At 37.8% G+C, this 27,447-nt stretch overlaps 1 protein-coding gene across 16 annotated transcripts in view; it reads right to left on the bottom strand.

Annotated features, from left to right (window-relative positions):
- Positions 1-27,447, bottom strand: part of MYBPC1 (myosin binding protein C1) — a 70,322-nt gene that overhangs the window by 19,867 nt on the left and 23,008 nt on the right. For 9 of the 16 annotated variants that reach the window (XM_038154491.1, XM_038154485.1, XM_038154498.1 and 6 more), the window contains exons 3-22: positions 27,021-27,062; positions 21,134-21,166; positions 20,732-20,767; positions 20,057-20,092; positions 17,687-17,791; positions 17,011-17,159; positions 16,536-16,653; positions 15,686-15,737; positions 14,088-14,144; positions 10,259-10,425; positions 8,736-8,868; positions 7,025-7,149; positions 6,215-6,320; positions 5,747-5,913; positions 4,968-5,130; positions 4,094-4,200; positions 2,716-2,849; positions 1,428-1,584; positions 813-917; positions 9-197 (exon numbers count right to left, since the gene is read on the bottom strand). In XM_038154491.1, coding sequence (XP_038010419.1) covers positions 9-197; positions 813-917; positions 1,428-1,584; positions 2,716-2,849; positions 4,094-4,200; positions 4,968-5,130; positions 5,747-5,913; positions 6,215-6,320; positions 7,025-7,149; positions 8,736-8,868; positions 10,259-10,425; positions 14,088-14,144; positions 15,686-15,737; positions 16,536-16,653; positions 17,011-17,159; positions 17,687-17,791; positions 20,057-20,092; positions 20,732-20,767; positions 21,134-21,166; positions 27,021-27,062 — 2,181 coding nt within the window. The remainder of the gene's footprint in view (positions 1-8; positions 198-812; positions 918-1,427; positions 1,585-2,715; positions 2,850-4,093; positions 4,201-4,967; positions 5,131-5,746; positions 5,914-6,214; positions 6,321-7,024; positions 7,150-8,735; positions 8,869-10,258; positions 10,426-14,087; positions 14,145-15,685; positions 15,738-16,535; positions 16,654-17,010; positions 17,160-17,686; positions 17,792-20,056; positions 20,093-20,731; positions 20,768-21,133; positions 21,167-27,020; positions 27,063-27,447) is intronic. The other 7 variants (XM_038154487.1, XM_038154496.1, XM_038154495.1 and 4 more) reach the window with 3 other exon arrangements.

Below are 27,447 nucleotides of genomic sequence, written 5' to 3'. Positions count from 1 at the left end.
TTACTTACCTAAAGGAACAAAGGACTTGGAAGGCATGCTTGGCTTGGACATGCCAATGGCATTGACAGCAAACACACGGACCTCATAAGCCACACCTTCAATCATTTTCTTTGGCTCAAAAGTTGTTTCCTTACACAGTTCAAAATTCAGCCTCATCCATCTGGAACTTTGTTTCTTTTTCCTCTCAATGAAATATCCTTTTGACCAGAAAAGATTTTATTATAATAAGTGATGGTATAAAGGTCAGTAATAAAGGCCTATTTTTTGATTGCCAAGTGCCAATTTTTTACCTGGATACACGTCAATATTCACCTTCTAGCTTTCAGAGTGATAATTTTCCTCATTGAAAACAATCCGAGAGTCACCTATTGGCTTTCATAGCCATATATGAGCTTTTCTGGACTTAGAAGACTGCTGTGTTTAGTTCAGAGTGAAAAGGGCCTGGTTCATCTGACCTCTGGGTCCCTCTAGCTTTCCTCTTGGTTCAGTGTATTAAAAGATATTCCATTTTACTCAGTAAATTGTTTCTGAAATTTCTTCTAACACAAACAATAATAACAGGCTAATAATAATGCCAAGTTTGGTTTAGTAAGGGACATGATAATGTAACAAGATAGAAAACGATAAATCTCAAAGCATTAAAAAAACAGGTATTGATAAAGTCAGAACAGGCAGAACATTCTAGCTACTGGATATTCCCAGCACCACATTCCAGGGCCTGAGCTAAACTCTGATCCTCTTGCATCCACTACTCAGCGTTTGCTTCTTTTGTCTGTCTTGGAGAGTCACCACCAAAAAACAATTATGTGTACCTAAAATGGGTGATCCGCCATCATTTGCTGGAGGTTCCCAGGTCATAATACACCAGTCTTCACCCACCTCAGTCACATTTGGTGCCTGAGGAGGATCAGGAACATCTGTTGTAAACAAAGTAAATATTATTAAAAAAAAAATCTTTCTTCTTTTTGTATAGGTTGAAATTAAAAATGTCAAATAAGAAACAAATCTAAATAGTTTTTGAGGTGCAAAAGGAATTCCTAATGAGGAGAGAGAGTGGGAAAAAAAAATTTAGTGGATCCTGGCTGGTGGTTAGGAATGGATGAATGCCAAGGTTTTCTGCACGGTCGAGACACTTGAGAGGCTCTTGAGGGCATGTGCCAAGACAGAGTCCATAGCCACAGGGAGAGTGGAGAACCAGGAGTGATAAGGACAGCCTGAGGAAATCAGAGAAGTTTGGCCCCTGGCAGCAGCAATAATCAACTCCAACTTAAATCCCTTCCAAGCTCCTACTCCCTTCAGTAACACCCAGCCTTAGTACCCTTGCATCCCAATTCCACACCTGACAATGGGGAAAAATAGGAAAATGGAAGTTTCCTGAGACTCTACCCCAGTGATAAAAGACATGGCTCATGTTTCACATGACTCACCAACCACTTTAATGTTGATTAGAGCTGTGTCCTCTCCAGCCTCATTCTTTAAGGTGATTCTGAAAGGACCTGAATCGTCCCTCTCAGCTGCATCAATGACCAGGCAGCTGCTGTCTGGGTATGATTCTGCCCGTATTCTTCCACTGTCTGTGACCATCTAGGAACCACAGAGAGCAGAGGGGAAAGTCACATTTTCTGGATTTGAGAATCAAAATACTAAAAAATCGAAATTCGAAAGCAGTACAGGTAACTTCAAGAAAAATATTAAAGCTACTGTAAGAAAAACCACACCAAACCTCAGCATTTTAGTCACCTAATGATGAGAAAAATGACAAAATAACTAAAGTAAGTAAAACATGGTAACTGTTTATGACTCAATTAAGCCATTGCATCGCAAAGGATGAGGCACTAGGCTTCTCCTTCGAGGTAGAACACTCTTTTGCCAACACCACGTATCATTAATTAGATGGAAAAAGAACAGCTGATTCTTCCAAAAGTCAGATCAAAAGGAAGTCGTTCACTTTTAAGGTCAGAGTGATTGTAATGGTCAGTAGTTTCTCCTCACAGATTCAAATGCTGTCACATATTTTGGAGTAGGAGCTCTCCTAGAATAATTCCCTGTTTGGCCCGGACCACAGTGGTGACACTACAATTAATATTTGAAAAAGAGTGGTCACAGATTGGACCAGATAGGTTTGATGAATGCACTAGTGGTAAAATGTCCCAGCTTCTACATTGCACAATGAAAATTTAAGTGTGAAAAACGATTATTTTGGTATTTACACAGCCAGGGATTGATCTAAGCAAAAGTTTTGCTTTAAGACACCAGATGCAAGACCCCAATTGCCCAGCCTATTGTTTCTGTTGCGACTTGAACTCCATTAGAATTTATCATTAATTTTCCAAAACCAGATCATATATCATGGCTTCCTGCCAAAACCTGGCAGCCATTCTGGGCATTGAATGTATAGAAGGAGTAGCCATTTGGTGACTTTTCACAACTTTTCTTCTGCATCCAATATATCCTTCTCCTCTACTATTTTTTATAGTAAACCCATATTTTTTTTTTCCTTATTAATTTCAGGCTTTCCCTAAAAAGACCCAAAAGATTCTAAATAATATTTGTCTGTTTTACCCTTCTTTTTTGAGCAATGAGCATTTTTAAAATACAAGGCATCTCCCTCTTATTTTCTGCCATTAAAATAAATTTCTTCAAAAGGCTAAGGATTATTTTTTGGAGGAAAAGGCTCCTGCTTAAGCTAAAGAAACATCTACAGTGATAATGTACCTTGTCCCCTCTACTCCAAAAGACTTTTGGAGGTGGTTCACCAGTGATGGGGATCTCAAGTCGTAGTTTGTTTCCTGCCACTACTGTCACAGTGTTATTTTCCCCAAGACCATCCAGGTGAAGTTTAGGAGGATCTGAAAAAGGAGAGATTGTCCAAGTTAGACATGTAGTTGCTGCTCTGAGAGCTCAGTGACCTGGCACAGGTCTGCAACACACAGAAACATACTCTACGTTTTATTTCCTTGGTATTTTTAAGCAACTGAATTTTGTTTCTATGAAAAGTTGTGAAGAAAAATCTATTTGAGAAAATAGTTGCCTGATTAAAAGGAAATCATGGCACCATAGACAGTTTGGAATAAAAAGACTACATGAAAAAACACACAACTGTTTCCCTGAGGCAGAATTATGTATATTCAGGTAACTTCTGAGAGCGGTTTCCTCTAAGTGACTCTGGAGAATTTCAGTTGTGGGCTTTTTTATGGCACATTTGACCACGCTTCAGCCTTCACTGTCCTTACAGTTTAAAAATTTATAAACCCCAATTCCTTTCTGAAAACAAAATAATCACTTTTGTTATACACTGAGTGTATGGAGAACAAGTGATTAATATTCTCTAGCCCCTTTTTTTAACATATTAGAACTATAACAATGGTCATTCCCCTCTAGTAGCCCTTCCCTTTTCAGTCCCCCTAAATCCCACCAATACTTTTTGTAATACAGATATCCCACATCTCTCAGGTTCAATTAAAAAACATGTTTTCTAAAACTTTGGTCATTTATATTGCTCTCCTTTTGACTTCCAAGTTGCTGGTTGCAGCTAGAAGCTGGCGAGGCATTGCTGTGGGAATAGTCAATGCCCTGTTTTATTTTTGTTTGAAGGACTGGGATCACTAACAAGCTTCCTGCTTTGCTGAATGAATCAAATCAGGGCTGAACAATTTTCCCCTCTAGATAGCATTTAATGTTTTTAGTGAATAGGTAAATATGTGCTTATTCTACTCCTCTCTTATCAAATCACATTTTGCAATGTTAGCGAGCCAGTTCTCAATGACAGCAGTGTATATCTGAGAAGTGGATAGCAGCAGGTTTTTTCACACAAACTCTTCATAGTGGTTTAGCTTTAGGAGCTCAGCCTCAAGAAGCCTCCCCCAGGAGCTCCCCCCAGCACATAAACCATGAGCAGATCCTGAGCACAGGCAAAGGACTCTCCCAGCAGCTCAGCTGCACTTTGCCAAAGCTGCAGGTCTGTTGCATCCTCTGAGCAGGCCTCCACCAGAGAAAAAGTGGTTGTGGTCAGGGGTATTTCACACTGCTTTTAATTTCCAAAGGTCACAGGAAGATGTTCTATACAGATGTTCTCACTGCGCAGTCTACTTACCCACAATATGTACTTTGCATGGAATATTAATGTTGTAGGCATCTGGCACAAACATGTATTCACCCTCATCATCAACAGCAGAAACTGGTATAACAAATCTGTGGATTCTGTAAAAGAATTGAGAAAAATTCTGTGTGAATTATTTTTGAAGACTGCTTGAAGCTATAAGGATAAGTCTGTGAAAATTTTAGGAGATCTGTGAAAGTGAGTAAAATTACTGCCTAAAAATCCTTTGCTTGTTGCTTAGTGGTGGTTTAGGTGATTAAATACTGTGTGCTTTGTACAAAATATTACTGAGACAACCACCAAATAAAATAACTAATTCTAATATTGTTTGTTTGAACACAGAACAAGGAAAACACAGGAGAGTAATCTATTTTACACAGGGATTCTATGCTGCTGCCAGTCAATTGCAATTTGGTTGTTCAAGAAAAAATCTGTAGGTGATCCCATTGTGGGGATATTCTGACTTTTGTTGGACCATCTTTTTGAGTTGCTACAAACAGGAGCTATGAGAAAAAGAGGCGTAGAAAAGAAAGAGAAAAGGAATTGTATACTTTAATAATGTCTGACAATAATTTTATTTTTCTGCTTAATATCCCATACAAACAGCAACAGTAATGGTGAGAAAAATCAATAGGTGGATCCAGGATTTGATTATTGTCCTCCACAGCCAAAATACACAAAAGAAGATTACAAAATAAGATTAAAGGAAGCAAAGAGATATGGCTTTAAAAATGACAGAAATAAATATGTCTCAAGGGACAGAGATTAGGCTTGATTAGCAGATAATTTTTAGTGAGGTAACCCACATACTGGCACAACTCCACAGTGTCATTCCACCAAAAGCCACGTCAATACACAAGAGGCTTACCTTCCTTTGTGATAGAGCTTTACACGGTCACTAGCTTCAATCAGCTGCCCATTTTTGTACCATTTCCCTTCCACATTCTCAGATATCTCACACTTCAAGTGGATTTCCTGTCCCAGCCTCACAGTCTGGTCTTCTAGTGCAAGTGATATCTTCAGAGGTCTCACTTAGGAACACAGAAGCAGATTCATTAAAGAAAGATGATGGAGCTCAGTAACCATGGAGGGTGATTTCCAACTTAATAATAAAACAGCATGAATTGGTCAGGCTGCCAATTTGTACAAAATAGTCAAGAGTAGCATGAGTATTACAAATAAAAAAGTACATTTCTGCATAATGCAAGATAACTTCAGCGCATGGATCAGATAAATTTTGTTTAAAGACAAGCACTTTGAAGAGGTACTGCACAAACAAAGCTGAGGGGACTACACAGTCATGTGCTTGTGCCTAGGTTTGGCTTTCCTGTGAAAACCTGAAAGGACTGAAGAATAGCAGATACTTCCCTTGAAAATTCACTTTGCTGACCGATTGTATCTTTGGATGGATTGCTTTGTTTTCCATATTAATGGTGTGGCAGGAAGTTCACAAGCAGAACTAGTTCATGGCCTGCTGCTGGAAACAGTTTCTAAAGGGAAGTCACTATTCTTGAGATTCACAGAAAAAAAAAATTGCTATGGAAGTTGTCTCCTTTTCAACCCCCAGGAAAGGCAAGAAAATTGTTCATTTCTGTGTGCCAGCACTCTGTGGCATATGAATTCAAGAGCAAGGTGGATGATACTCACAGTCAACTGAAAGCTTGGCTTCTGATTGCCCTCCAGTTGTCATTACTGAGTAAGTTGCAGTGTCATTTTTGGCAGCTTCCTCTATGACCAAAGTGTGTTTTTTACCCTCAACCTTAATTCGATACCGAGATTTAGGATCGTTGGAAAGTTCCACACCATTTCTAAACCTAATGGAAAGGAAAAAATTTTTATTTTTCCAAAGGAAGTCCTGTGCAAGTAAGACTTCCATAGATTGAAACTGCCAGAAGAAACTTCACAAGACTGTAGGGCATCAGAAAAGGTTAAACAAACTCATCCATGAATGTGTAAGGGTATTTTTGGTGTTGCTACATTTTTGAATACGGTTTTACTGAGATTTTCTTAACAATTTTCAGGTTTACTGGTTTAGGAAAAGCTGCCCACATTTTTGCCCACAATTAAAAGCTTCTGGGTTTTATTTTCATGGAAACTGTTCAAAGTGTGTCTTACCATTTCACGTTTGCATCATCCTCAGACACTTCACAGCTCAGCTCTACTCGTTCACCAACATAGGTGCTGGTGTCCTCCAGGCCTTTGGTCACCAAAATTGGAGGATCTTTGGAAAGAAAAAATTACAGATTTACGATCTGAGAGGGAAAACCAAGGGAAAGTGATTTTCTAAATCATGCTGTAGAAGGCAGTATTACTTTCAAGTTCTAATATGGGTATTAGTGTAGCCTTTTCTGCCTTACGTCAGAAAAGTTGTTGCTCTTTAAAATGCTAGTAGGAAATTTTCTCAATAAAAGTAGCATTTCTTCATATTAATACCTGGTTTGCTGTGATAATCAACACCATAGGAGCAAAGAGAGTGAAGATACGGCCTCCCATTTGTAAATGTTGATAGAATCTTCCCTCAAATACGTGCAAATGGAATGAAAATTGGCTTCTAGGAAGCCTGATCTGAGGGCACTTGGACAATATCAGAGTCCTCAGGTACCAAGTGTGGTGTTAGGGGAAGCCAGTGCTATGACACACAGGTCTCCAAAATGGCCTAAAATTTTGACGGGCACCACAGCCCCACTAGATCCAATGCACAGTACCAAGTTGACTGTATCCCCATTTCATGGTTTTCACTAAGCTGCTAACTACAGGATGAGAAACAAAATGGCCAGGGATCATAGAAATACCAAGTGATCCTAACAGCTGCTAATGCAAATTCAAAAATACACCAAACCAGATCCTCCCTGATAATTTCTGTTGCAGCCAAAGAAGCCACATAAATTTAGGGCAGGTGAAACAGCATCAAGCTGACATAGTTACCTCTCACAAACAGTTCTGTGGAGCATTTCTCATCACCAGCTGTTACGTAATAGCGAGCATCGTCTGTCATCGTACAGTTATTGATGAATAAAATTCGCTGGTTACCTTTGTGCTCAAAAATGTATCTGTTTGGACAGGAATGCAGCAAAGACACATTAGTAAAACTTCTGGACCCCTTTTGTTTTATGTAGAAAGTGCTGCAGGGATTTTTAGAGGCAAAAATACTGGGGTTTACACAGTACTGGGAAAATTGTCCTTGGAAGCAATTTCCAAGTTTCAACAGAGCTGTCATAGACTTCTAGCAAAAAAGAGCTGTGGTGTAGAGTGACAATGAGCTGCATCTGGCTTGTTCCAAGATCCCAAGTCTGGATGATATGAAAAGAAGAAATTAAAAAAAAAAAAAGAAGCTGGAGTCAAATGATTGCAAATAAAATGGAGTCTGAAACTCTAGATGAGTAAAGCTGAAAATAACCAGTAAGAGGACACCATCACTCATTCCAACATTTTTGTGAAGTGTAATAATAGCCAAAGTTAAGAGGTTAATATTATTGGTAGGCCAGATGGCACAAGATATCAGTAATGGGATATGGGGTTTTGGTAATGGGATATGGAGCCTTTCACCTTTATGTCACCAGTTTAGATCTGCTCCAGGTTTGTAATGACCAAAGCTCGTTAGCATCTGACAGCTGCTTCAGCTGCCTGGTAAAAATGCACTGGAGCACTCAATCCAGCCCCTCCTGCTGGGGAGGAATCCATAGAGCTGCCTGCAAAACCCCTCTGAATTGCTCATGCCAGATATAGGGGCTAAAGAAAAGGTACTCCCTTATTCATTTTTTTGTCAATCATGAATTTTAAACAAAATCCTTTCTTGATTTCAACAGAATGAAGGAAATCTGCCTAATTTCTGTAAAAAGTCCTTTTGTTAATTACTATATTTTTTAACTGGTCAGAGGAAAAATTGTTTACAACTTTGTGCTGCTGAGAAATATTTCAGAAACATTACATTGTTATGCACATCTTCCCCAGGTATGTCTGACTGTGGAATGGGGTTATCTGCACCAGGTTGTAAGAGCTGGTTGTGCCCACAGAAAGGACTGGGCTCAACGTCCAGGCACTGCTCTACATGTACTCAAATGTCTGCACCTGCACTTCCAGGAAAAGCCAGAGAATAAACCAATTTTCAGGTGAAGAAGCTTATGTACCCTAGACCTGCTGCTCATGACTGATGGTGCAGGCTGTTGTCTTCAGGGTGTTAACAGAGTAGTGGAAGATGAGACAAAACTCACACCCCTTTTCCTGGGGTTTATGAGCCAGGTGAGTAAGTGTGTAATGTAAAATCTCTGCTCTTAGCACAAAATTGCTGTTGAAAGATTGTGTCCACATCCAGACACAGGACCAAGGACAAGTGATTTATTTACTGGCAGTGCTTCCTCATTTTTAAAAACTACTGAGTAGAAAATGGCACACCATTTTTTGAGGATTTTTAAGATTTTTGTCTTGATACAAAGGAGACAATCTATATTACATTTAGCCTACTGTGTACTTTTCTGGGTCCTGAGCAACACAGCATCATTTGCATACTCTTCACATTTCATGAAATTCAGCAGTAAAATTGGTGCAGCCTGAGCAAAGAGATAGATCTAGGCAACACACTTGTCAAGGGAGGGGATGTGTATCCATTTTATTGTTCACGTACGCTAAAATCACTTACTTTGCACTTGGTCGTATTTCTTGGCCATTTTTATACCACTTGAGTTCCACTGTTGGATCTGCTAGCTCCACCATGAATCTTACTTTACCTCCTTTGTCCACCTGGTATGCAGGATCGAGGCCTTTGGCAAAAGCTGTTGTGGAAGTCAAGTGTTATTTTAACATGAGATCAGAAAACAAGAACATGGACGCTGAAACGACATTGCATAAATCTTGTCAAAACTGTCAGAATACATGCACGCAATATTATGCATCACAAGATATTCTCACACTGGTCTGCATGGAATCATCTAGAAACACTAGAATAAGCACGAAGCTGTGCACATCTGGTTATCCTGACCAAGTTCAAACTGGCATCTCTTCAAGACTTTGCAGTGTGACTGTATTCCAAATAGGACCGGCTAGATGCATCAAATGAAATACATAAATAGAAATGAATGTGTAGTACCATAAGATATGTTATGATGTGAGGTAATGGATGAGGAGAGTGTATCAGGCAGCTGGATTACAGCTGGATTTGTGGAGGACTTCACCCACATAAAAGGGACTCGTCCAGGAAACCAGTGACACAGGAAATGTATATACTGCATCCAGTTCTGAAATGCTGTCCAGGAACAAGCAGAAGCCACAATAGTATAATGGGCAATGCATTGTATTTATATGTGTGTACAAACACGTTCTGTGGCATATACATGCATTTTATATACACAGATATGTGGATGCAACAGCCTGGTCAGAGAGCGAGAAAACAGGTTTCGTTTTCTCACAGTGGACTTTTGAGACTTTTTAGGGAGTCGTAGAAACAATGACAACTTGTTAACAACCACCTGCAGGTGGTGGTTTCCTGCTCTGCTTTTCTGTTCTTCTCAAGGACTGTTTGTGAGAAAGATTTTTTTTTTAGCTAGCCAGTCAAGTAGAATGTGTTGAATATGTCTATAAAAGAGAGGATTTCGTATTAAATGTGCCTCTCCTGCAAACCAGCCTTCGAGTGAATTTGTGTCATTTCTGGCTCAATGGTGACACATGTGTAGATGTATTTCTGTATGTAATTACACCTCTCACACTATTCAATAGGCCTGAATGTCCTCACGCAGTGCCGGGGGGGAGGGTCTGTGGTACAGCTGGGATTTCTGAGCAATGGAGATTATGTGCAAAATGAGATTATGAAGAGCAGACACCGCACGTGTTTGGAGTGACCTCTGTTTAGAGCAGAAGATATTGATGGTAACACAAGGTCTAATTTCTGTATTGTTTGATCAAGTAACACCTTTTCACACACCTGGGGGACATTGTTCCAGATGGAACCAGTGTTTGTCTGAGAGGGAGGGATGTTTTAGGTAAGCACTGAGTTGGATAAAGTGTTTATGCTTCCACCATGGATCAAATCTTCCTTCTGATTAACTCCTTGCAGGAACGAGTTGTAGTGTGGAAGTTCCCTTGTGTGGAAGTGAGACACATTTGGGTTTTTAAGGTGAAGGGTTGTGTGTGACCAATGAGCACAGGAAGGTTCTGCCCCATCTGTACCTGCACTCTTCTTCACCTCCCTGCGCATGCGCTTCAGCCGCTTTAGCATCCCCCTCAGGTCAGTGATGCCGTACTGGAAAGCGATCTTCTCGTACTCGCTGGGGTTCGCGTTCTTCAGCAGGTCCCACACGTCCACCTCAGGCTCCTCCTCTTGCTGCTTAACCTCCCTGACGTTAGCAAAAGAAAATTATGGGAGAAGAGTCAGTGAGGCTTTATCACACCATAAAAAACAGGTGAAGCTGAATCTTTGGTGAGGCTAGAAATGTTTTGACCAAAATTTGAAGGCTGCCATCATATCTTTTTTATTTCATTCAGTATGAGTGGAGTAGCTCAGAATGACATTCACTCCTTACTTTACACTTCTTCAAGGCAGAATTTGAATGCAGGTTTTAATTTGTCCTTTTCTGATACAATCAGTTACGAGAAGTTTTATATTGCTTCAATGCTTCCAAAAAAAACCAGTTTGAAAATGTAATAGCATACAGATTAATCCCACTTAAATCAGTTTTATCTGCTGTAACTTGAGTGGAATCAATCACAATTTATGATGGCACCACTGAGCCTAATCTGTACATTTCAAAATTACATAAAAATGTTTTCAAACCCTGAGTCCCTGTAATTGCTACTGTGGGTGACTGGCGACTGGACATTGAAATGCAGGGGAATCTGTGTCTGTTTATAGTTACACCAGTGCTTCTCAGCATTACTTAAAGTTGTCAAATGAATAGGAACTGGAGATTTCCACACCAACTTGGACTTGAAGGATGGATCTGTTCACTTCCATGTGTATCTCAGTCTTAAAAGCAGGAAATGTGTTCAGAGGCCTGTGTGAGGAATCACCTTTACACAGAAGTTTCAGTACTGTATTTACTATCTGCAACTCCAGGCTAAGACAACCAATAAAGAGAAGTATAATTATTTTCTCAATGGCAGCCATTAAATGATAGAACAATGAAAGCATCCAAAACAACATTACATTTTTTTCAGATTAACAATTTAGCTCAAAAAACTGAACTGCTAGAACAATACTGGAATTGGGGAAGAAATCTAGATTTTTTCCTCCTGCGATATCATTAGGATCAGACCAGGATCATTCCAATTTGACTTAGCTTGTCTAACAAGTACTTTTGAGGACAGAGCAAAAAAATAAACTTTTGAGAAATAAAAAAAAAAATAAAAATACCAAGTTTTGCATTGAGGCAATGTTAGAGCTGAGCTTTATGGAGTCAAAGAGAGGATTTTCTTTGACATATACAGAAATAGCACTTAAGACCCCTGAGAACCTCTGCACGGTTGGATGAGGAACCATGGAAACCACTTTGCTGTTTAGTCCATGAAGTTTATTAATTTTCATAGTATCTCTGTAATTTGAAAAAGGAAGAGAGGTTCTTCCTGAGTATTCTTTCAAGTAGAATAAATCTGAGACAGCAACATAGGTTAGACAATCTCAGGTATGTAATTTTATAATTTTTTCTTTTTATCCATGCTCACACTCTCTGGAGGGTGACTGTACAGCGAATGCTGCCATTTCAGTGAGATTCCTTCTGCATGGGGGCAGGTGGAGATCAGCCCTCAAACTCTTGTAAAAGCTCAGCCCCCCCTGGGGCAGCACTGTCCTCTCCCAGGACTGGCTGCTCACAGGCAGTGTCTGCCCCTGCCAAGCAGATGTGCTCTCTAAGGGAATCCAAATAAAGCTCCCCTTTAAATCAGGCTGTGGTTGAGAATGAGGATCCTGATTTTCAACCAGACTGAAAGACTCAATTTTAGGCTCGTTTTCCTCTTGCATAACTGGAAAACGAATTTTGATGCTTGGAGCAAGCCAACTTTGTCCTGAAACCTCAGTAGTTTGAGCTGAGGCCGGAGGCCAAACAGAGCATGGTATTTCCTAAGCAGACTGACCTCTGAGCTTGCCATGAAATCACTTTCAGATCTCCTTCCTAAATACATGCATTTTGTTGCAAGATGTACTTGGAAAAAAAGGCCCAAAAAACAACAACAACAACAACAAAACCACCCCAAAACAACCCCAACAACAAAACCAAAAAAAACCCCCAAAACCAAAAAAAAACAACAAAAGAAGACCTAAATAATTGAGTGACTTTTAGATCTTATGCCTCTTGGAATGTCATGCTGCTACTGATCCACTGCATTGACAAAGAATATCCAGTCATAGTGTGGCTTACTGAGATAAGACTTGATAAATCTACCTGCCAACCAGCAGAAAATTAGAAAATAGACAATATATTGATTGTATGCATTTAGGTTTGTTTTTTTTAAAAAAAAAAAAACCCACATGTTTCAGATAGTATGAACCAAAAAGGAAAATTCTAGGTCTTTCCTTGGTCATACAACCATAAAAAAAGAGAAAGAATGCACCTCCAACATTGCGTGTTGTAAAAATTGAAATGAAGCCATGGATTTGTCTTCGTAATAATGGATGTTAATATCCATACACATGGATATTAATATCCACACTGTGGCTTAATTAAAAATTTTATTCAATTAAGCTCAGAAATATGAGGTTGCATTTCAGGGCCTGAAGCAAGGTGAACCAATTTGACCAAAGTCAAATAATGGTGTCTAAAAACTAAATATTTGCTTTATCCATTAAACACACAATAGATATTCCATGTTTATAAGGCTGTACAGTATTTATCTTACAAACCTTAAGAGTTAATTGTTAGTAAAGTTTTATAATGTGTTTTAAATTGCATTTATCTTTCCACAAAAACACCAAGAACTCTCACATGCATCTCTCATGTTACTATGGAAACACCACACAGGGGGTTATGAGAACAGGCATGGCAAGTTTGATTAGTAGGATGAAAAGACAAACTGAAGGTCCTAATTAGGGATGAGAAGATTGAAAAAACAAAGACCTGGTGGATTGGAATTGGTCCAGGTAATTCTTTCTCAACTTTCAGCTTCAGCTTTCCCTGGGTGCTTTAGTTGCTTAAATGCTATTCTCGCCCTCGTAGCCAATGAGCTCTTTGTGACCTTTTAATGTAAATAATACTATAGATTTTCCTCTCTCAGAGTAAGTGGCAGATGAGATAAAGGATGTAATTCTTTTTCCAGTTCTTTGTGATCAGCTGTCATCGTTTTCCATGGCATACAGAATTTCTCTGCTTGACTTTAAGAGATGATAACTTAACTAGTTTGTCTTAACCTGGTGAAAGACTAAACTGGGTTTAAGATCTGAGATAACTACAGACATAACTATCATAACACCAGATTTTCAAGGCAAATCAGAGAAACATGTACCCCAGTTTTTTTTTCCATCAAAACATTTGAGTTAAATAAAACATGACCAAGCTTTGTGTGTACATATTAAAAAAAAAGCTACAAAGAATTATACCAATATCTATGACTTGAAAGCATGATATGATTTTTTCATATCAGGATGCTTATAAAACCAAGTGAGGATGTGCCCAGAGAGATAAATTTAACCCTTGCAGCTTTTTTTTACTGTTGCACCAGACTCAATTTTCTGTACTGCTCATCCCTGTGTAGGAAGTTTCCCCCCTCTGCCTTCCATGCAAACACAAAAGAAATAGCGAGTGAACTAAATGTTATTGGCCTCTCTAGGCTGAGGCTCACTTCTTTTCCCAGCACACCCAAATCTGAGGTTTCTTTTCTGCACACTTAGAGGTAAAAATAACAGAACATTTGCATATTATACTATGAGAATAAAAACCAGTTAGAAACATTAAAAAGTTGAAAGGTCACAAAATCCTTAAGGAGTTATTAATGCTACACCTGACTGTTTCTGTGGGCGAACCTAATGGTTTGCAATCCACACCTGCTCACTGCACCACTTGGTTCTCACCTACGTTTCAGGAGACCACTAAAGTCAAGTTCTCCTGCATCCTCTTGTCCTTCACCGCTGTTATTAACAGAAAAAGATCAAATCTTTGTTTAATACAGGAAGACTTAGACAGCACTCATTGCAAAGGCTCTACACTTCTCATACACTCAACACTGTCCAGAAAGACAAATAATTGTATAAAATCAACACAAACTTGTATGCTTTTTCACATTGATTATGTTTCTGTAGGCACTTGTGAAAAATAACACAAAGGTTTGTATTGCTGCTTCTTATACTTTGATGGCAAATTTTTGTAACTGAGTACATAAATTTGCTAAGGTTTGTGTTAGAGTTCAGTAACACAAACAAATGGCAGCTAGTCAACACAACCAGCTTTGTTTTTCATTTCTGTAGTGGACAAAACAAAGGGCTTGTGCTGATCTCTTGCTGTGAAAACAAAACAAAGATTTGCATTGCTGGGTGATGCTTTTAACAATGCATAGCTCTGTCAAATACTGATTGAAAAGTACTTAACCTTAAAGATTTTACCTTTCTCTAAATGAAGGGAGAAAACAGTAATAAAAAAAGAATAAAAGAGTACATTGCCCCTTTTTACAGATAGAATCCCTGTCCTATCAAGGTGCACTTCTTTCTATGATGTGATCTTTAGCAGAATTACCTTATCATAGACCACATACAGACTAAAGAAATGTCCTAAATATTAATAAAAAGGGGAAAATAGTGCAAATCTTAACTGAAATTAAGCCAATGCTTAATCAAGATTTTACATGCAACATATTACTTAGAAAATACTGAGATAACTTCATCTGCTTGGGCAGAGTAGTTACTGCATTTTTAAAAATGTGCTAAAGAAGGAAATGCACCTTGAATGTAATATCTTTTGTATTTATCTTTAAATTAAAGCCTCTAAATAAAAGCAGTTATCTCTGAATTACAAGCTTTACTTGTAAATTAACAAACTGCATTCATGATCTGTTTATAAAGTATTTTCATTCTATATATTTTTATATATTTCATCACAAAGAGATGACACCTTTACTGGTAAGAAATGCTACTTTATCAGAAAGGTAACAAACCTTAAGACACAATGCTTTATCTTACATTCTCTGCACCACACTATTTGCTGTTTTTCCTTACTGATGGTATTTACTGTTTACTGTAAGGTAACAAAGCCAGATCCTGTCTTCTTCTGAAATCAGTGTGAATTTTCTCTCTGCTTTTAATCAGTGCAGGATTGGGACCAGGAACTTTCATATTGTGGCTGACAGCTTTCAGGAAACATGCAGTACAATATTTTAGTGAATGAAAATACATTTTTAAAAACCTCCAAAGAAACATACATTTAATTGACTTAAATATTCAATCTTCCTTTAAATTAATGACACAATTTCACAGTATGGGTACTTAATACCATATGTACTATCTATGTGTTGTAACTATTTCATTCTAACCACCACCAATTAACTCAAAATCCCACTTCTTTAATCTATATTTACAAATACAGTTTTATAAAGTGCTTGATACAATTGTCTGGCACAAGTTCTGTGCATGCTATTAATGTCCATTACCGAGGAGCTGGATAGGATTAGTGAAGTTACCTTCTTTTGAAAGCAGATCTGATGTCAATGGAAGGAGCAGCTTGGGAAGATTCTATGAAATAATGGTAACACAGGAATTAAAACCATAATTTGAATCATTTATGTAATCAGTGTGATTTGGAATATGAAATGTGTTCAGTTTCCTGCTGAATGACCAGCATTTGTGCTTCCCCTTTGCCATTAGGTTCTGCAAAGACGCTCAGTGCTAAGTGTCTCATTTCTCTGAAGTACTTTCCGCAGTTCTGCATAGGAGATTTGTTTCTCTGATGTTTCTCTCCATTCCCCTGCCTGCCTTATTCACAAGCTCTGGCCTTTTTGACTTCTCACTTCCCATGCTTTCTCCCCTGCTGGCATCTTGTGCTCTCTCAGTACGCTCAGCATCAGAGGAAGGAGACAGAGTCAGTCTCCTCTATAGCTACAGACTCACATTTATTGTCAGGGCAAGGAGGAATTACCCCTTTGGGACAGCCTGGATCAGATTAAATGATTCTGATCCACAGACAGTGAATGGATGGAACCAGGCTGCCTCCCCCACCTTGCTGACCTCTAAGCACACACACAAAGCCCTGAGTTTTTTGTGCCAGAGCCTGATTTGAGTACAATACTGGTTTTACCTGCCAGCTTTTCTAGTTTTTGGTTAAATGTCTCACATGGTATCTATTCCAGTGTTCATTTAGGCAATAAATTACAGACACAAGAAAATTCTCTGAGCTCTATGCTAAAAATGTTCACTTTAGGTATTATTTCATTTAAAAGGTCTGAACAAAATCAAGTGTCATTTCAAATTAAAAAAAAAAAAAAGAAAGGAAGAAATCCTTATAAATCTATACAGATACAAATGGAACCTTACCAGTGACTTCAAGGTCAAAAGAGCAGCTATCAAATTTGTCCTTGTAAGACACTTCACAGCGATAGTTCCCTGCATAGTTTTCCTTAGCTTTGATGATCTGCATCTCAAATGTATGAATCTAAAAATCAAGCATAGTCGTTCATTAATGTGGGGAATGCATTTGCACAAAGCAGAAGTTAAAACATGAGTCTTTCAGACATGCACCAGAAACAGGGAACAACTCAAATAATGGGCTCTGAAAAGAAAGTGGATCCCAGAAATGGCATCAGAAAATTTGATTTTCCCACCATCACTTGTCCTGAGCTGGGAGACCAGAAAATCTGCTTCTGCAGAGGGTCAGAGATCACCACTGAAATCTGTGTGGGGAAGCCAGGCTTAGAATCCACTGCTCTTGAACTTCTACCTGCTGTCTTAAACTGGTGTTTAAGCTCTCTTTGAAGCTTTGCCCCCATAAGAAGGAAAAGTGAAGACACACCTTAGTGTGACGCTCGAAGGACTCCTTCAGCTGCAGGTGCTTCCCCGCTTTACTGGCCAGATCCATCCATTTTCCTTTAAACCACTTAACATTTGGCTTTCGGAGAAGATCTTTGGCTTCTACTTTGGCTATAAATGTAATATTCCCACCTTTCAGAAAGAGAAAAGAATAATGCAGCTTGAGGAACATATGGTTGGTCAGTAGCATCTCTACAAGTTCCTTTCACTTCTGCTCCATTCAGCTACCATCAGTTCTACCACAAAATTAAGAGTCAGGTGGAGTCACACAGACCGTGAAAGTACTGCAGTGGTACAGAGGTTAATGATTTTGGGTCTGGAAGCTTTCTCCTGCTACCCTGCATAAAATCTTCTTGATATATCAATAACACTACAGCCAACAGTATCAAAATAACCAGCTTTCTTCCCCAGAATATGTACCTCTTATCATTATGCTCAGTAAATGATTAGATTTTGAGCTTGTCTTGAATTAAACAACTGGGGTTTGCTTTTCTGAATACGGTCCTTTTGCCTTCAGAGTAGAGTTCACATCCAGCTAAAACCAGAGGCAGTACTTGCAGCTGAGGGCAGAACCTGAGTGCCACAGTATCTGCACACACCATTCCCAGCTCAGCCTCTGTCTCTGGGAGTGGCTTTTGGTTTTGCTCCTAGGCACTTACCAACACTCACTGTTCCACTCTGAGGTTTCTCGACGAATAAAGTGGATCTTTGGGAGTCATCGCGCTTTTCTGACTCCTCTGGAGCTCCTTCTCCAAGAGACCATACTGAGATGCAGACAGAGGGGGAAATATCAGTCATCTGAGGGTGTTTTACTCCCTCCAAAGTACACTTACCTGAACTTCCTAAACTCTCTAGCCCTAGCACTTTTCTCTTCAGATGTCCTGAAAGACATGTAAGCTTTTGTTCACACTGACATCCATTGCTTGGCTGTCACATTGTGTACAGTTCCTGCAAGAACACTACCTCTGTGGTGACAGAAAATGAAACTCAGAGAGGAAGAGAGGGGAACCTGATCAGCCAGGACGGGCACTGAGCAACTTGAAGGGCACCAGCATTCAACCATGAGTGCTTTACAGAGGTGATGCACAAAATCAGCTCTTTGTTTTTCAGAAGAAATGGAGGTTCTGAAAACACAAACAGCTAGAAGCACAAAAAACCCTACATCTGATACACAGTTTCAGTGGATCTCTCTCAATCCAAACTAAGTCCATTGTACAAGCTGGTTCTTCCTCTAGGTCTGCAAAGTTGGGCAGGAATGAAGCTCACTTCTGAACTTTCTTCTTTTCTGCCATGACAGCAGCAGAGAATTTGGGGAGTGGTCAATACCACGCCCTGCCATGTGAATTTTATGTGATACTTTATGGAAAAAGTAGTTTGTCAGATGGAAATGATTGTGAAAAATCAGACACAGCAGCTTCTCTTCTAGAAACCGGGGCTTTGGAACTGAAAAGGAACAACAGTACTGAGAGAAGCAGCAAATGATTGCTCTCCCCAGGGCAGAGCACTGTACCAGGACAGCTGTGTGTTTCTGGTCTCCCTGTTTATCTGGACAGCCCAGGCTTTGTGCTATGCCATTACATCTTGTGTAAAACTGTGGTCAAAACTGATTCCTAGCAGAAAGTACAAGGAGAGAAAGGCAGTAAATGCCTGTTTTCTGCTCACTTTCTGCAGAGAGGCAAAGCTCATGTCTCATATTCCAATCTGAAGCCCAAATGCCACATCTCTGTTTTTTTGAGGGTTACTGCCAGTACAGAGGGGAAACTAATTCAAACTAGAGGTCAGAATAGTCTCTCTGATATGTAGTGATTACAGCTGTGGGAACCTTTTCAACTCATGAAAATTTCTACCACCCATGAATGTGACACAGCTCACGGCAACCATGGGAAAATGCAAACAAATTGGTTTTATTATCCTAAAGCCTATTATGAATTTTAAAAAGGTATCAAAATGCTAGATAGCTTTGCTATAAAGTCTTAGTGTTTCAGTCAATTGTGGGTGGTGTGCCTAGCACCTCTGTATATGCCTGCTTGTACAATATTTCTTACAGGTAAAGACATTCATGTACATACACACATGTATGTACACATATATACACACATACATGAAATGACTTACACAGACATAAATGGACCCAAATATATATAGATACATATCTATATATACTCTCTATAATCTAAATTTTTAGATTATACAACTCAAACACGGCAATATATGGGAACAGCATGAGAACAAATGAAGGTTACTAGGAGTAAGAGGATGAAGTGATGATTGCACAGGATCTGGTCACGTGCAGCAACAAACCTAACACGCCACGGGGTGAAATGGAAAAAGGATATTAATAAATGGAAAAAAGCTTACACAGAGTCATTAATTTGGTACCACATAAAGGAACACCTAAATATTATCAGCACCTCTAGATATTAACACTTTCCTATTTATTAAACAAAGAGAACGGGAGGTGGGTTTGACGCGGGCCGGCATAGGCGGCTATGCCAGGTCCATAACCATGGTTGAAGTACCAGCTGCTCATTTTGTTCCAGAGGCTGCAAATCCTGAAACCACGAGAGTGGGTGCAGTGTGCGTTACCTGCCAGGGTAGGAAGAAAGAGGTTATGATGATTTTGCTAAGTTTTCCCCACCGTCCTTTGAGGTGTGAGAAGAAGCCATTCTCCTACAGTCTTCTGGGACCTGTGTGTGGGATTCGGGTGAGGCTGAATGGAGGAATGGAATTCCTGTAGGCTGAGGAGGAATGGAACAGCTATGTATCTATCTATACAGACACAGATATAGATAGATAGGTATGTATGTATGTGTCAAATACATGTCCTGTTCTGTGCAGCACAGCCTTCTCGCTGCTGGTTTAGCTGCTAGAAACCTATTTGCCCTGGTACTTTGAAGCATTTCAACAGCTACTGTTTGCTGCTGTCTAAACAATGAAAATAAAGTATTATCTTTTAAAAATAAAGTCTAGAAAATATTTTTATTATGTAATTTTGGGAGAGTTTCGACATGTTTCTCAGGAGGTCTCACCTGAATCCTTTCTTTCCGCTGGCTTAGACATCCCATCTGAAAGGGAAGAGCAATTTAGATGACACCAGCTCAGAGATCACAGCTTAACTGACCTCAGATCACCGGGATTTTGAGAACGCTGATTCTTCATACAGGAAGATTAGACTAAATATTTGGGACCATATCCATAAGGAACTACTTGAATACCAAAAAAGTGAACAGCTAAGGAAAAACCCCCAGAAATCTTCCCCACTTTTGTCTAGAAAATCTAAATTAGTTTAATTCTGTTGAAGAGTTTCTTTAGAAAGGTTACATGAGGATGATGTTTTTTCTATGATTTGTGTAGTTCCAGGTAACAAAGGAATTTCCATTCCTCAGTATTCGTCTGACGGACAGTATTTTGATTATTCAAACAGTATACTTATTTATCTGGAGTTGCTTTTGGATCTACTAACCAATTATTTTACCTTCTACTGGGAGATCTACTAAAGACCTCAAGACAGGACTGGAAAGGGACTTAACTGATATAAGGGTCTTGTACTTCTGAACAGAGATGAATAAAATATAGGGCACTTAAAAAAATTTCAAAGTCATATCTTTTGAGTTCAGTCTGCCAGTTTGGACTCTTTCTTCATTAATATTCAAGAGAAAAATACATACATACATACACACACAAAGCATTATCACAGTCCTAACCTGCTGGTGGAGTACTAACTGTGGTGTCATCTTCATCTGTGAAAAGAAATACAAATGAAAAAGCACATGAAGAAACTGAAAGCACAGGCGATCATCTGCTTTAAAACAACTACATGAAAATGTAAAACCTGCAAAAAAAAGGGAAATAAATTGCAATACTCAGGAGCATTCACAATGGAAGATTCAAACTGATGAGGAAAGCTTTGCATAATTCAGTAGCTGAAATGGTAGACCTTGATGTTTCAAGCAACTAAAAAAACAAAATGAGATGTGGACTGTGATCTGTGATTAAATCATGAGTTTATATGAGAGCTGCGGAGTGATTCTGTTTGTTAGAGATGTAATCCACAGTAATTACAATAAGAAAGCCACAATGAAATGAAGGAGAATCACATATCTAACCTGAGGAAGATGTCATTTCTCTGATGACCACGTCTGCAATTAAAATGTGCACCACATATGCATTCAGCATTATTAAATCAAGATATGAAAAAGTTTAGAAAACTAGTCTCTTCTATTTATACTTTGTAATTCCTATACTATAATATTAATTTAAACTGCAAGGAATACACAACTCACTTTTTCCTCATATCAAGAGGAGAATAATTTTAAATAAGGAAAGAACTATTATCACCGTGCTGGATTTTCCTTTTGATCACACTAAAAGTTGACTGCCATGAGGTATTAAATCGCTACAAACAATTGTTACCCAGATATTTTAAAGTGTTTAATCATACAGAATATGTTGAGGCTTATATTTATAAAAATCAAAAGCCTAAGAAAAACATGAAACAGGCATTCAAAGGAAACACTGTAATCATGATTATTAGAAAACCAGAATTAGGTAAAGACCATCTTTACAAGAGTCTCTTTGAATTTTAGATGTTGACTAGAATCCTCAGAGATCAGCTTTGATAAAAATAAGCAAAAAGGTCATAGTGTCTTAAAATCCTAATGGTAAAAAAGTTAGAAAATAACCAAAGTATCCTTTGAAAGATAAAAATAAACTAGATATAGTTAGGATTTAATATATAAGTTATATGAAGATAACATTTTTATACAGGATCACAAAATAATCTGTAGAACACTTCAAAATGGAGAACAGAGCTAAACAAGGACGACTTTGGAAAAATATTAACCCACATCTTTAAAGATAGTCTTTTTGGGGGCTGGATTTATTTTTAAATCTTGTGTTTGTGTTTCCATAACAAAATTTTAAATCTGAAGTTATCCTTTGATTTTGACCTTAAAGTTATAATTTATCTATATTTTTTCAAGAAAAAAATTAATGACTATGACAAAAACACATATGAAACATAGTTGCGTTTTCATAAACAATGACAATATTGAATTTTTGGGTTTAACTACTGAAGGCTAATTAAAATTCTGTTAATAGAATTTGTCTACTTTGCCATAACATTTTACTCATTCCTTTTTAATGATTCATCAAATATAATTGTAAAGATCCTTTGGGAGCAGAATGAAAGTTTTAAAAGGTATGCCTACACACAAAGGATTAATGTGTTATCTTGCAAATAATCTTTTCTTATTCATTAAAAAAAAGAAAAAGAATAATGGAATGTCACTATAGGACATGAAAGAACACAAACGCACACTGCTGTTCTCAAGGTGAAGAAAAAAGGGGACGTGTATTTTCTGACTCCAACATTTATAGTTTTCCAAAAGTGAAAGCAGATTGGAGTGTGACAGTGCCGCCTCTCCAATGACACTGGACAAACCAACAGTCCATCAAATTTCTCCTCCTCCATAAAGGAATGCAAAACGAGTTATTTACAGAAAGCTCGTTACTAGAATGCAAACATCAGAAGGCTTAGAAAATCTTAAAAAATCAGGCAGACAATGGAAGAGTTCTCATGACCTGCATCATTCAATGCCATGAGCAGATGTTGAAAATGTTCATTGTCAGTAAAAGCACAGTCATGATTAAGTCATGTCAGACGTTTTAACATACTGCATTAGCAGCTAAGTGGATGCAAGGCTATGTGCTTCCACTGCAAATATTTCTCCATATTTCATGAAAACATTAAGTGAACTTTCAGCTCTTTTTGTCAATGATGTCACCATTGTGATTGATGATGGCTCAAAGAGCCATTTTACTGGAAAAAAGTAATTAAGACCATTAAAACATTTGATGTGATGCATCCTACATGATGATGTATGATAATCAAGTTATGAAAGGGCCACTCAGATTTCTCTTTCATTTAATCATTTGAAAAAACAAAAACCCAAAAAGAAGTTATTAGTTTTGCAGGGGGATTTGGGGTTTCTCCAGGGTAATCTCTCATTTCTCAACAAAACGTTAACATCAAAGACAAACAAAGGAAACAAACAAACATGTCAGAAATGTAAGGATGAAAGCCCAATTGAATGTTTTAGAAATGGAAAGAGTATGAAAACACTGCATGCTGGAGGGATTGTTTTGATAAATGGGTAGTTATCAATCCTTCTAGTTATCAACTCCTTCTGTCTCAGGCTTCTGGGACAAAATGGACTGACTATTGGTTCAGCAGCTATAGCCAATTCAGTTTCTGTGATGAATGATTGTTTATGCTAAAATAAAGTCTATTTGAAGACAACAAAAACAGCAAAAATACCAGATCTGTCAGTAGAACTGTGATCATTAATTCATTACCCTTATCTTGTGCAAGTAAACTTTTAATGGGATATATTTCTCAATCTGCTGCATGAAGAGTTTGTTATGGGGAATTTGATTCATTTGACAGTAGGCTGATAAGATGCATTACTCCATAGAAATCGTTATTCTTTGTCTGTGGCACACTCCTATTAACATATAGGGTAATTATGTTTCTTTTTCTTGTTCCTAAATGATAACATAAACTGTGGAGCAGACTCAGCTGCATCTGGAAGAGATTCTTTTTGGATGCAAGAACTCTCCACATCTCCAAAGAAGCTAATCTAAACACACTTAGTGTAACCTTAACATTAAAATTCCCGACTGCTGGCACAGCAAATGTAGAAATACATGTCCAAAATAAAGTAATTACTGATTTATGTATAAGCTGCTGGTATCAAGAATTTTAGACCTACTTTCCCGTGGTTTGAAACATCCCACACAAAATGGAAGCTGCTATTCTGCCATCAGCCACATTGTTGACAAACTCAACGTTGTGAAGGAGTGTCAAAAAGCTATTAATTGTATATTATTTTATTTTTCTATTATATTCTACTGTTTATGCTGAAATTACAGAGCACAGCAAGATCAAGAGTTTCAAATTTAGTTGCCTTCAATTACCAATCTGATTTTCTAAGGGAGTCCTGCAGTCCCAGCAAGGGGACTTGGCACTTTGGAAATGGTAAATGAAGTACATACCCACAGGGGGGAAGTTTTAGTAGGGATGGATAAGTGAAACCTGGGAAAATACAAGGATGACACATGCAATGAACATTTTAGTAGATGGTTGGAAGAAACCTAGAGGAAAGCTATTAGTAAAATATACAGAAATTTTAGTAGCTCTCTGAATGGCTGGATGGGACCTAAAAAAAGGAATGAGCAAATTCATATTAAAATTTTACTATTATTCCAGTAAATGGGAACAAAATTATAACAAAATTATAACATCAATCTGTAAGATAATGCTAAAATTAAAAATGAAGACACAAGTATTTAAATTGAATGAATATAAGACAATGTAGTAAATTGGAAGGATTTGTGCTGATTCACTTTGTTTCTCTGAAAATAAAATGGATGATCACATATATCCTGAATTTTTACAGCATTATTATAGATCTTTTAAAACTGGTTTATTTTATGAAAGAAAATTTTATGTTTACTGCTCTGAGGAACTAATTTACAGAAAAATAACTGTGAGATACAAAGAATTTACCACACTGTTTGTAATTTCATAACTTTACAGTGACACAAAGGAATATAAATACGTAATTTCACACAGACAATAAGTACCAAAAAGAAATAGAACAGTAAAACAGACACACAGATAGGTATACTCTATTTTCCTAACATCTGTTATTAATATTTTCTTAGGGATGAGGTGAAAATGATGGACTATGGGATTTACATGGACTACTAAGATTTCTTTCCTAGATACCAGGTTCCAGCACAGTCCCATTTCAGGTTCCTACAGTGTCTACAGTCTATCTCAGAAATTATCAGCAAACAGGTCACAACTGCTGGCACACAAGTATTACCTAATTGCTGTGGAATTCAGATATGAAATGTTTCCCATTTTGTTTCCATTCAGGGGAGTACCTACATCTGCTACTTCTGAAACTGAAGAAAGTCTTTTACATATAGCTTATATAAAGCTAATGTCTAGCTAGTTCTGTCATAATTTCCTTGCTGAACTGTTCATTTTCAAGTGTAAATGATTTTAGACAGGTTGGAGGAACGGAACCTTTTCCTTTTTTGTGAATTATGCTCACCATTATAAAGTTGTTTTTTTTTTTCCTGGCACACAAACTTGAAGGAATAAGTCTATGAAAATATGTTTCCCCTTATTTGGTAATATTCTGCAGTAAAACAAGAGCTGATAGGAACAACTGCACTGTAACTAATTTTTAGAAGTGTTGCTACTGAGTCTCTAGCAATGACATCTACTTTGCTTTGCAGAGGTGACAGTTTCACTGGAGCATGGCAGAAGGTCATCTATCTATTAATATTCAGACTTTCATTGGAATTTTTATGGAGGTGACAGCTGCCACCATAGGCTGAAACTGGGAAATTTCTCCATAATAGGATCTCAAAGAATATTTTTGGTAGCAAATCCTCCTAGCAGGTTCCTCTTAGGAGGAACATTTTTCCTCCTAGAAAATACTTGTCTCCTTCACTAAATTCAAAACAGAAACATAATAATGTATAAGAAGATAATAGAAGTTTTGGATAAGTTACCTACCATGTTTTCATTTTTATTCAGTGAAATGTAGGCTTGTAAGCAGTGAGGAAATCACCATTCATGTTCAGTTTGGGAACAAACATTTTTCTCATATCCAAATTAAAGCAAGCAGAACTAACTGTTGGAATAGCTTGAGGCAAGACTTTCATCTTTTTTCCTATCATTAGGCATGCAAATTATTTCTGAATTGCAATTCCATTACCAAGTTGACAGATTTGATTACTCACACAAAATTTTGTGTGTCAAAATAATTGCTCAATGCAAGGATAACTGGCAAAATAGCATGCACTGAAGCCTGGTTCAGCATTCTTATTTTCAAAAGGGTACTTGAATCACACATTCTTACTGTTTATATTTTGACTCTGCTGAGAAAAATAGCCATGCATGCCTTTGCCAAATAAATCTGCTAGTATCAAGTATACATCCAGTCTGTCTAAAAGAGAGGATTTTGTTTGGAAGACACCAAAAGCCAGAATACATTTTCAAGCACACCATTTCTTGATTTGCCATGAAAAAGCATAACCATGCCAGATGAAAAGCAAGCATTGCATCAGCTGTAAGCATATCTTGGTCTGCTTTAGTCTTTTTTCAGAATTAAGTTTAAAAAAAGAGATTATTCTTCTCAAAATAACCTGACGGGGTGTTTGATTTCTATTTTGGCAGGGCTCCTACAAAAAGCAGAGAATTTGGCCCAGTTCCCTCAAAATGTATCCTCCTAACCAGAAGAATTGACAACAGAGCTAGAATCTAATCTCGGCATGCACAAAAATGTATTAAAACTGGGGCAGATTATTGCATACACTGCTGGTGGAACAGTTATCTATTTGTTCACAGCAGACAGTCCTCAAACACATTTTGCAGAACCTGAAAAGAGCTCATCTGCTGGGCTCCCAATGAGGACAGAAAGATGAATGTGTGATCTTTAATTTCAGATGAAAAAAAAATCTATGGGGCTTTCTGAAAGGTATAATATCAAGTTTCTGTGGTAGAACAGAAACAGCTTAGAATGACAATAGGACATTGTCCACTTTATTTAAAAGCAACCAGTGTGTACAGTATCTGAGTTTTAGCAAGCTTGGTCAGGGGCAACAGCCAGGCTCATTTAAACACAGCTTTCTGCTCATGCAAATCCCTTGTAATTTGATCCATTAATTGAACAGTCAATATAAATACTGTTGCTAAAGCATCAGTCTGGTTTGCAGAATTTTTGAAGATATTCATGGGTATCATAATTTCCATAGGCTGGCTAAGTCATGCAGAAAAAGGATCTAAGAAGCCTCATATCACACTTCTGAAAATTAGAACCAAAATTCTAAATTAAAGCTCAAACAATGCAGCATCAGAACAGCATTTAGTTTTCTTTACTGCCCATTTTTAAAGTATAGTTTCAGACTTACCTTTACCCTTTTCATTTCCACCCTCCTGTGGTGTTTTTTGTTCTGTGTAGGAAGTACAAGTATAGTTTTGAGAGGATCTTAAAGTAAAAAGAAAGACTTACACAGCATTAAAAAATGCAGGTTCTGCTAGTATTGGAAAAACAACATTAAAGAATGATTGATATATGTGTATATGTAATATACAGTTGCAATCCCATAAAACATTTTACAACCTGTGCATAACAGTGCAATTTCTATGTTTTGAACAAGTCATTTAAGATTGATCTTCCTGGACTCCGTGGAAAAAAAAAACAAAACAACTGGGTTTTTTTAGAAGCAGCAGTTGTTAGTCTCTTGTTCTTGGGCTTATTTGCAAAAGCTTTTGAAACGAGTTACATATCATTGTTAATTGGAAAGAAATTGGATCAGACATGAGTTAGTGCCACTC

This window comes from Motacilla alba, chromosome 1A (assembly GCF_015832195.1).
Source record: "Motacilla alba alba isolate MOTALB_02 chromosome 1A, Motacilla_alba_V1.0_pri, whole genome shotgun sequence".
Classification (NCBI taxonomy): Eukaryota; Metazoa; Chordata; class Aves; order Passeriformes; family Motacillidae; genus Motacilla; species Motacilla alba.
Note: the sequence above shows the minus strand (reverse complement) of the source record. Positions and strands in the feature narration are given on the sequence as shown.